The sequence below is a fragment of the Etheostoma spectabile genome, chromosome 14 (genome assembly GCF_008692095.1).
Source record: "Etheostoma spectabile isolate EspeVRDwgs_2016 chromosome 14, UIUC_Espe_1.0, whole genome shotgun sequence".
Taxonomy (NCBI): domain Eukaryota; kingdom Metazoa; phylum Chordata; class Actinopteri; order Perciformes; family Percidae; genus Etheostoma; species Etheostoma spectabile.
Window position 1 is genome coordinate 18,036,488 of NC_045746.1, and position 11,361 is coordinate 18,047,848.

At 42.7% G+C, this 11,361-nt stretch overlaps 1 protein-coding gene across 4 annotated transcripts in view; it reads left to right on the forward strand.

Annotated features, from left to right (window-relative positions):
* The window catches only part of ago3b (argonaute RISC catalytic component 3b), a 19,708-nt gene that overhangs the window by 4,841 nt on the left and 3,506 nt on the right, over positions 1–11,361 (forward strand). The window contains exons 6-14 of one of the 4 annotated variants that reach the window (XM_032535167.1): positions 6,259–6,395; positions 6,877–7,011; positions 7,291–7,378; positions 7,472–7,619; positions 8,572–8,691; positions 8,788–8,931; positions 9,399–9,565; positions 9,830–10,014; positions 10,230–10,389. In XM_032535167.1, coding sequence (XP_032391058.1) covers positions 6,259–6,395; positions 6,877–7,011; positions 7,291–7,378; positions 7,472–7,619; positions 8,572–8,691; positions 8,788–8,931; positions 9,399–9,565; positions 9,830–10,014; positions 10,230–10,389 — 1,284 coding nt within the window. The remainder of the gene's footprint in view (positions 1–6,258; positions 6,396–6,876; positions 7,012–7,290; positions 7,379–7,471; positions 7,620–8,571; positions 8,692–8,787; positions 8,932–9,398; positions 9,566–9,829; positions 10,015–10,229; positions 10,390–11,361) is intronic. The other 3 variants (XM_032535169.1, XM_032535168.1, XM_032535171.1) reach the window with 3 other exon arrangements.

Here is an 11,361-nt window from a genome sequence, read left to right on the forward strand (position 1 = left end):
GTTCTTTTGCTTATCTGCTGAAAACACTTCACTGGATTAAACACATCAGGTCAGATAATGTTACATTTGTTGTGGAACAGAGCTAAGCTAGCTAGCTAGCTAACAAGTAGAGCATCAAGCTAGGCAACATAAATTGTGTGAGACGAGAGATGTAGTTCACTGAGAGGTTTCACACGAAACTAAGTGGTACTAAGCCAAACCTACGGCTAACTGACACTTTCTGTTGTTGAGAAATTATCTTTCAAATTGACGAACATCATATTTGTAATTCATGGCTCAATTCAAACCGAATCTAAAAAATAATTTGCCCCTCCCCGTTCACTCCCATTCATATTATTTCCGAATTAAGGTCCCATGAGGTCCACCGGAAGGGGCGCAACTTTGGCTTTCTATAACTTGACCAAAACACTTCAAGTCATGACCTGTTAGTTTCAGTGTCAATGACAGGAAGATGAAGATACATGTTTGATCTAAACGGCACTGAATTAAGCATGAGAGATTTCTTCTGGTCATGAAATATGATCCAAAGATAGTTGTATCCTGGAGCTACTGTATAGCTCCCTTAATTTATTATGCAGTATTTCAACCACAAAGTTGTCACGTATTGTAACGGATGCAATTTGGTGGAAACATGTATACAATACAATACCACAGGTAGATACATGTTTTTATCACATTAGGTGGCCCACTTGGGATTTGAATAGAACATGGACATATGGGTTAAAAGCATCTTTTCTGGGTGGCGCTGTGTGCCAGCGTAGGGATTAGAGCCGTCTCTGCTAGAGCTCCTTCCGTTCAACTTGTATTTGTTTAAATTTGCCGTCTTTAACCAAGTTTGCTCGACATATCATCCCGTTCTGTTCTAGTCCCTGCGTGACCGTTTAAGACCAAGAATGTCGACTTTTGCTAATCCCAAAGCCAAAGACAGAAAGACAGGCCGCTAAGCCGAGGCTAGCTAGCGGCAGCGTGGTGGTCTAACGAGGAACCACCTGGTGACCACACGCCTCTCCCATGAGGACTTGAAAAACATGCAGGATACGATCCTGAAGACTATCACCCCACCGTTTCGATTTACTGGTGAGAAGCTAGCTTCCCTCCATTCGTCTCACAACAGCCGGCGACCCAAATGGATCAAGTAGTCAGACGGTATCAGACCACGATGCTCGTCTGCTGGCTATGGAGACCGCAATCAACAAGCTACAGAAGGAAACGCTTTCCTCCGAGCCAAAACAAAGACTTAGAGGGCCGCTCAAGGCGCAACAATGTTAAGTTTGTAGGGATTCCGCGAAGGAGAGAGGAAATCCACTGAATTTGTAAGCGCTCTCTTCCTAAACGGTTAGGCGACTCACTTCCAAAGCCGGTAATTTTTGACCTGCCCATCGCTCTCAAAGCCCAGGCCAGTAACGGAGCCTCTGGTCCTCGGTCACCCCACACTCATCGCCCGGTCCACCACTTTCAGGAGAAAAGATGATAATACGGCTCGCTCGACAACAGTCCCTCATGTATGGTCACATAGTCTTCATATTTCCAGACTATACGGCCGAGGTATGGAGCAGCGACGGGGTTCCGTGAAGCTATGGCAGCCCTGCGCGAGCTGAAAATCAAGCACAGCCTGCGCCCAGCCAAGCCTCCACTTCCATCACAACGGGCTTCAGAAGATATTCACTTCCCCCGGAAGGCTATGATGTTCGTCGGCGACTTGCAGCGGACACTGGAAATGACTAGACACGGTCTGACAGATTTGTATTGCCATCAGGTTATGTTCACAGACCTTTGCACAAAGCATAAAGGACAATTTCACAATCACTGACGGTAATATTTAAACATTTTAAGTTCATATGTCAATTTTGGTTGTTTCTGAACGGTAGAGGGGCCCCGGCTGTTTAGGTAAAAATGTTCGGTTGGTTAGAGTTGTGCTTGCAAGCCATACGTCCTGGCCCTCAGTAAGTGTATGAGAGGAGAATGATGCTTGTTTGGGAAGTTTTCTGTGGGAGGGAGGTGGGTTTTATTTCGTGTGTTTGATGTTGTTCGGAGCTGCCAGAATAATTGTTTATACCTTTTCATCATTTTGGCTTTCTTGGATTGCTATCCCTTCTCTATTTGATTAGTCTACATGTTGAGCCCCAACGGTGAAAACCAGACAGACATGAGTACCATTTCACTGGTCTCATGGTTGTGCGCGGTCTTGGCATGTAGTCAAGCGAGGTAAGGTTTTTGGCCACTTGAGGTCGCTTAAAGCAGACATAGGTTTTCTGCAAGAAACTCACATAAAAGCTACAGAACGAGGCGGCTGAGAGCGAATTGGGTCTCTCAAGTTTATCAGTCACCGTTTACCTCCAGCCAGGGTGTCGCCATTCTCTTTCGAAAGAGTATTCCATTCCAACTTACTTCAGCTACCACGGATCCAAATGGCAGGTATATTATGATTCTGGAGACATGGTTCGTTCCCTGTCACTTTTTGAACATATACGTCCAATACGGACGACCCAAATTTTTCCGCAAAGTATTTAGCCTAATTCCGGACCTCAGCACCACCAATCTAATTATGGGTGGCGACTTTAACTGTTACCTTGATCCATACCTTGACAGACTTTCCTCTCGAGCTCCAACCACCATAGCATCTGTCCAAATATTGAATAACCTACTTAATCCAAAACGTAATTGATATATGGAGACTGCAACATCCGACGGACAGGGATTATCCTACTTTTCACATGTCCATAATCTACACAGGATCGACATTTTGGGGGACGCAAATATAACCCAATATCGTACAGACTAAATATCATAATATATTGATATCGGATCACATCCAGTATCTTTACAATTGAAGCTCACCCGCCAAAACAAATTTACTGTTGGCGCTTTAATCCATGGTTGCTGTCTGACCAAGTATTTATGGGCTACATGTCTGCGCGCCTGGGGGAGTTTCTTGAGACCAATGACACAGGAGACGTATCGGACTCAATGCTCTGGGAAACCCTCAAAGTTGTTATGAGAGGCCATATAATTTCATTTGAAGCTTCAAAAAAAAGGGAACAGCGCCATCGCCTGGTTGATATTGAAAATGCACTTCCAGCTCTTGAACGGGCCTATAGGGACTCTATGTCACAGGAAGATTATAACAAGATTTTGAAGTTGAAATACGAATATAACTACATTCTCAGTGAAACCATTGGCAAACTCATACTTAAAATAAAACAGAAACACTTTGAGTTGGGTGATAGACCGGAGAGGCTGCTGGCTAGACAGCTGAAGGGTGCTCAGGCGAGTCGTGCAATTTATAAAATAAAATCCAAAACAGGAGATTTGCTGGTCAACCCAAGGAAATAATACTCGCTTTAAAGACTTTACTCAGAATTATTTCTGCTAAATCTAGTGCAACTAGCACAGATCTCACTCCTTTTTTGACTCCCTTTGCCTGCCGACATTAGATGAGTCATCTAGGTTGGAACTTAACGCAGACTTCACGGAGGATGAGTTAGTTGAGGCAATTAAATGTTTCCTCTGCAAAGCAGCTGCCCAGACGGGTTTGGTTGTGAGTTTTATAAGCATTTCTAAAACACTTGCCCCCTCTTACTTAGGATGATCAGGACTCCACTGAGAACAAAGCATTTCCGGGGTCGCTGTAGAAGCAAATTTTTGCCTTTTGTTAAAAAAAGGCAGGACGGTAGAGCCTGGAAACACAGACCCATTGCACTCCTCAATTTTGACCAGAAATCTGTCACAAAGTGTTAGCTACAGGTTAGGAAGGCACATCTCCTCAATTATACACCTGACAAACAGGGTTTATCCCAGGTAGTTTCTCATTTTGCAATGACGACGGCCCTAAATAACATTGCCAGCAACTCAGGAGACCCCGAGCAGCTGTCTGGGCCTTGATGCGCCAAGGCATTTGACCAAATAGAGTGGCCTTTCATGCTCAAAGCTCTTAGGAGATTTGGAATGGGGACACCTTCATTGCGTGGGTTAAAATGTTATACCTCGCCCAAAATCCTCCATCCTCACCAATGGTGATAGATCTGGGCCCTTCGGCTGCACCGCGGAGTCAGACAGGGTGACCCGCTGTCGCCCCTGCTCTTTGATGTGGCCCTGGAGCCCCTTGCGATAGGGTCAGGAGCCATCCGGGCATCAGCGGCATAAGATAGGCGGGGTGGAAAGCCGGTGGGTCTTTATGCAGATGAACATTATTATATCTCTCAGACCCAGAGTGTCTGTCCCCCCGGCTCGACTTCTTAATTCTTCGGCAAACTCTCCGGCTACCAATCAACTGGGGAAAGAGTGAATTCATGCCCCTATTTGACAGTTTAGACCCCACATTCCTTGACACACTGCCATTTACACTGGTGAAAACCATTCACCTATCTAGGGCTCAAAATACCCCGGGACCCAAGCAATTATTTAAACTTAATTTTGCTGAATGATCACAGTTAAAAGGTGACATAGAGAAGTGGGATCTCTGCCACTGTCCATGGTGGGCAATCAATGCAACACGATGGTGGCTCTCCCTAGGTTTTTGTACTTATTCAGAATCTCCAATCTTTCTCACTTCAGCATTTTTTAAGAATCTGGACTCAATTGTCTTTCCTTTCATCTGGGGGTACAAGGCGCATCGCATATCTAAAGCGCACCTGCATAAATCTACAGAGGAGGGGGGGTTTGGTCTCCCAGTATTCAGGAATTACTATTGGGCAGCCAATGCAAGGGCCTTGATGTACTGGCGGCAGGGTCAGCCCGGTGGGGCTTTTAACAGCTCCCCCCTGTGGTTAAACATCGAAGCTGCAGCGGTGCACAGCGGCACCTCTCTTTGTGCCTTGCTTTTTTCCAAAACAGAGCCTCCTCTTAAATTTATTGGTAAAAACTTCATTTTGAGAAACTCCCTTAGGATCCTGAATCAGATAAGAAGTGCCTGCAAGCTGCCGAACACTTCTGTACCCACCCCCATATGTCATAACCTTCATTCCTACCATCCCACGCGATAGGGTGTTTGCAGACTGGGAGGAGAGGACTGTTGCCCTCGGAGACCTATATGTGGGCGGACATTTTGCCTCGTTTGGTCAGCTGGCCACGCAATTTATCTACCAAATTCTCATCATTTTCGATATTTTCAAATCAGGCACTATGCTAAAGGTGTACTACCAAACTTTGAAACCATGCCACCAAGTTGCCCATTCTACGATCTCATGCTGCTTCCTCCTGACTCCAGGCACCTAATATCTCGCTTTGTGTCCCTGTTCGCCATCTCCGCATCCACTCACCATCTCAGAGAAGCTTGGTCTAACGAACTGGGGCTTGAGGTGTCCAACGATACCTGGACTGAAGCTTTGACTAGAATTCATACATGCTCTATCACGCAAGATATAAACTGATTCATATAAAGTTGTTCATCGATTACACTATCTAGCTTAAACTGCATAAAATCTACCCGTCACTTTCTTCTCTGTGTGGTCGAGGCGAGGTCGGAGGTGCGCTATCACCTTTTGGTTATGTCCTCAATTACATAGTTTGTGGTGATAGTATTCAGTGGTTCAGTCTGGTCTTTAACTTGGACATTGCCCCTGACCCAGAGCTGGCGCTCTTGGGTGTTCAAAAAGGCTCTCAGGTATCCGCCTGAGATGCAAAAAGCACTAATGCTTGGCATGGTTGCCGCAAAGAAAGATTCTTCGGACTGGAAGTCCCCCACTCCTCCCTGCTTCAAAAATGGCTTATGAATGACTGGGATCATCCAGATGGAAAGGATACGGTGCAAAACTCTAAAACACAAACCCTTTCTGAGCATCTGGGGACCAGTCCTTGACTATCTTAAAAACATGTGATTCTTTTCTGTAGAGATGTGCTCTTGACTGTATTGCAACTTGTATTGCTATACTCTGAACGTGTAGATAACAGCAATATAACATTTACCCAAGACATGCTTTTAATCTTGATTTTCTGGCAGCTCCGTTTGTTGTTTGTGTTTTTTCTTTTTTTGTGCTTTTTCGTTTCTGTTTTGTTATATAAACTAAAAGACATTGAAATAAAATATTAAAAAAAAAAAAAAAAAGCATCTTTTATTAGTCTACCTCAATATATGCCATCGGGTAAATACATTAGCCAAAAATAGCTTTTAGTAACATGAGCACACCTATAAATCAGGCAGCACCTGTGTTATGCTGCACCCAGTGAACCACACAGGAAATACAACTAACAGGGAGAGTTTTATTTTCGTGCTCTACTAACCTTTGTGTCACCTTTTGTGAACCTCTCTGTCCTCATCAGGTACACGCCTGTTGGGCGATCCTTCTTCTCCTCCCCAGAGGGCTACGACCACCCGCTTGGTGGAGGTAGAGAAGTCTGGTTTGGCTTCCATCAGTCAGTACGGCCAGCCATGTGGAAAATGATGCTCAACATTGATGGTGAGTAAGCACTGTGTAACCTGTTAACGGGGGATAGTTTGACATTTTGGGAAATATGCTTATTCACTTTCTTGCTGAGAGTTAAATGAGGAAAATCAATGTGCCGTAAACATAAAGCTATAATCAGAATCTGCTTAGCATAGCATAAAGACTGGAAACGGGGAAACAGCTAGCCTCACTCTGTCCAAAGGATTCATAATCCATCTACCAGCACCTTTTTAAAATTCAGTAATTAACTCATTAGATATTGTTTTTCTTTAAGTATTAAAAGCAGCACTATGTGGTTTTTCATGGAGTTATGAGCTGGACTGTAATACTAGTCAGCAACCACTCCATGGGCAGAGCCATGCTAGGTTTTCCTTATGTTTCCAGTCTTTATGCAAAGAGCAACGTGTGTGCTTCGTGGCTCTAAATAAACCCTCATCCACCTCTAGCTGAGCTATTGCCGTAGTGATTTTGATCTGGTCCTGTATCTTTTCAGTGTCAGCCACAGCTTTTTATAAAGCCCAGCCAGTCATCCAGTTCATGTGTGAGGTCCTGGACATTCACAACATTGACGAGCAGCCCCGCCCTCTCACTGACTCCCACAGGGTCAAGTTCACCAAAGAGATCAAAGGTATGTTACCAAGGAAAAGCAGCGCATGATGTCACTATGCTGCAGTACGAGGCCTTACCCTGCATGGCTTTGTGTGTTGTTAAAACTACTGCGGCTTTCTGATGTTAGTAGACCATTCATTGTTAGATGCTTTGTATGTTTATTTAATGCATAAAGGTGGTACAGATGAAAGCTGCACCTTGGTGAAGTAGGCATTTAAGCCTATTTAGTTGTTCCACTCTATGAATAAAAGCTTGAGTCACTTAAAAGTTGCTGAAGCATATTCCACCATCCTCACAGGTCTTAAAGTGGAAGTGACACACTGTGGAACCATGCGTCGGAAGTACAGAGTCTGCAATGTAACCCGACGCCCTGCCAGCCTCCAGACGTACGTTTCTGCATTGCACCTCATTTGCTGTTAACTCCCAATCGAAGCTTAGCTCAAATGAACATGAGATTCTTGTTTCCTTCAAATCCACAGATTTCCATTGCAGCTTGAGAGCGGTCAGACAGTTGAACGTACAGTGGCACAATACTTCAGAGAGAAGTACAGCCTGCAGCTGAAGTACCCCCACCTGCCCTGTCTGCAGGTGGGCCAGGAACAGAAACACACCTACCTACCCCTGGAAGTAAGGACTGATGGTGACTGTGATTCCACTGCCAAATGCTAGTAAAATGTGTATTTGAAAGTTAAATCAGTAAAAAAAAAAAACTGTCTGTTTCAGACAGTTAAGGCTCATATCTTCTTTTACTCATAAACCAGGAATACAAAATACAATTGGTACCATAAATAATAAATCACCTTTAATATCCAACACGCTGCTTGATGATGTTAGGCCACATATGTCCAATCTTTAGCCTGGTTCCAGACCCTTCAATTGCAGCCCACATCTCAGATTTGTTCAGATAATTTATGACATACAGAGGCAGAAAAATGTAAACATTAATAAGTTTACTGCTCCAACCCCTACTGCAGCTGCCGTGTCAACATTAAATGGATAAATCGCACAAGAAATCGGCTAACATGAACACAATTAGAGCTTGACCTACCTAAACCAATTTCCCTATCGGTATTCGCATTTATAATAGCCGATTTTAAAAAAACAAAAACAAAAAAAAACTTTAGTCATTCATCAAAATAATTTATGACAAATGATTCTGATGAATGAATACTTCAAAAATGATATTAAAACAGACAGTTGACCATGTTATGAGTGTTGGCGTTGCACAGTTTGTCCACCAGAGGGCGCTATACAACCTCCCTGTTGGCAAAACTCTTTGGCAACTTTTTTTGTTTGTGTTTTGTTATTGTTCAAAGGACTTTAAGTTTCATATTTTAAGTTTGCATTTTTATACATGTTATTTTTCAGAACTTGAATATATTTTGATGCTCTTCTGTTCTGCTGTGATAATAAAACAAATTATTATTTCTGGACTTTAAAAAATATATATCGGTTTTTCAAATAACCAAATATTTGTATTGGTATTGGCCTTAAAATTAAAATAATCGGTTGGGCTCTAAACACAATGTCAGGCTGGGTTGAAAGATGGATTATCCTAAACTTCCGTTTTTCTATTTAGGTGTGCAACATTGTACCTGGACAGCGCTGCATCAAAAAGCTAACAGACAACCAGACGTCGACCATGATCAAAGCAACCGCCCGCTCTGCACCAGACAGACAGGAGGAGATCAGCAGGCTGGTGAGTATCCTGTGGACGAGAGATAAAACGGCACAAAGCTTGTTCTTTTTGTGCCGTTTTCCTGTTAAATAAAAAAATGATTTTCTTTCCTCTCAGGTGAGGAGTGCAAATTACGAGGCCGACCCGTTTGTCCAGGAGTTTCAGTTCCGCGTGCGAGATGAGATGGCTCAGGTGACGGGTCGCGTCCTGCCGGCCCCCATGCTGCAATATGGCGGCAGGGTGAGCTCTGAACCATTTATGGTACCTTCCCTTTAAATCACGCTTCATATGCTTGTGTGCTGTGATAACAATTTATAGATTATTTTTTTTGTTCATATTTGATGTGCCTACACTGTAAACCACAATTCTTTCTGTTTGCATCTCTCGCATCTTTTCTCTACTTTTTGTTTGTGAACTTCTACTTTTAGAATTTGCTGCTGTTTTATGCTCTAATACACATGCATGAGAGACATCAGGTCTCTGTTTTGCATGTCTGACATAAACATTTTTGTGCAATACAAGCTAAATGCATGAGCCAATCAGAAGCAAGCAAAGACAAACATAAAAAAACTACTTTGTCTCTAATGCCATGATCAGCCAATCACTCAATCAATCACTGTCTGTAAGCCTTGGTCTTGAGATCCCACTGGCTGCCTGAATCATTTGAATCTTTAAATCCATGCATTGTCTATGTCCCTTTGTACTGTATGTGTTTGTGTGACTGCCAGTCCCAGCAGATCAACCCTGCACTGTCCTTGCAGAACCGCACGGTGGCCACACCCAGCCATGGGGTGTGGGATATGAGGGGGAAGCAGTTTCACACCGGGGTGGAGATCAAGATGTGGGCCATCGCCTGCTTTGCCACCCAGAGGCAGTGCAGAGAAGAAATCCTTAAGTAAGTTCACAAAAGTAAATGTTATTGCTAGTTTAGTTTAGTTGTAGTGGTAAAACTTAAAGAATGATTAAAGGTAAGAATATACACATATTTATATGTGAAACAAAAAAGGCTCTGGAAGCTGGAAGCTTTTTTTTTCTTAGACTAAAAATAGTACAATTGCAGACTTTCCATCCATAGATTGCAATAAACTTATGTTCTGCTGACCGTTATATTAAAACAAGTCTGTGGTTATGGTAATTTTTTTTTTTTCTTCATGCTCAGGAGCTTCACTGACCAGCTGCGTAAAATCTCAAAGGATGCTGGGATGCCGATCCAAGGCCAGCCGTGTTTCTGTAAATACGCCCAGGGAGCAGACAGCGTGGAGCCCATGTTCAGACACCTGAAGAACACTTACGCTGGACTGCAGCTCATCATCGTAATCCTGCCTGGGAAAACACCTGTCTATGGTACAAAAATAACTACTTCATAAACAACTAACAAAACAAAAAAACCCAGAAGTCAGTCATAGAAAGATTGGTACTAAACCTCTGGCCTCTAGGCTTCTGCTAAACAAACATAAAGTAGTCTCACTTCATTCACATTAAGCCTGTGAGGCATTTAACTACATACAGTAAACAGTGATTGCAGAGTTAAAGGTATATCCAATCTCTCTTACCCACAGCTGAGGTTAAGCGCGTGGGTGACACCCTCCTGGGCATGGCCACTCAGTGTGTGCAGGTGAAGAACGTAGTAAAGACGTCCCCCCAGACCCTCTCCAACCTCTGCCTCAAGATCAACGTCAAGCTGGGAGGCATCAACAACATCCTGGTTCCACACCAACGGTAAAATTAACACAGCACATAGCTTTTCAACGGCTCTGGTTCAGGAAACTGTTTTCCCCCATTCCGTTGTTTTGTTGACGTTTCGCAACCAAGCCAACCAGCTACAAGATGAATCGTGAATATAAAACAATTGGTGTGGCGCAAAAAAACATCTCGAAAAAGGAACAGGTACAAGACTGTGTAGAGAAACTATCATAGTGTAGTTTTTCTTTCCATAAGATTGTGAATAAAACATGTTTTTATTGACTTGTGGTCAGTCTGCCTCGGATGGTATAGACCAGAGATCTTCAACGGGGTCCGGGGCCCCTAGGGGGTCCTCAGACTAACTGCAGGGGGGGCCACCAAATTATTAATTTTTGTTTTTGTTTATTTGTTTTTTTAACATGAATCGAACATATTACCAAATATATATCAGCCTATTTGTGAAAAAAAAAAACTATTGGTAGGATTACTGGCGTATAGGTAAGGTAATCACTAAGAGAGCCATCCACAGATCCAGATAATAAGGACTAACTCTGATTAACATGTATTTTTAATATTTTAAATAACATAACATTTTAACATTTTAACATAATTGATAAAATCATGCCAACAAATAATTTAACAGCTTAGTATTCTATGCACTTAAAAAGTATCTATAAAGGGTTTAGGTTGCCCTACACATTATTTTAGGCTCAATTTAATATGCAGCTTAATTTTATATAATATGTAATGGGGGTCTCTGCTCCAACTCACTCTCAGTTAAGGGATCCTTGGCTTAATAAAACATTGAAGAATCCCGGTTAAATCCTGGTTATGGCTGATAATCAAAATCCTTATGGAGAATATGGTATTTTACTTCCGGAACCACACTGTTTAGCGCTATAAAGACCTTCTGGGTTTTTGCTGCTGGGGCTTATCAGTCTTTTTTTATTTTTTATTATTATTAGCATTTAAGTATATTTTTAACACCCAGTCACATTAACATTTTTT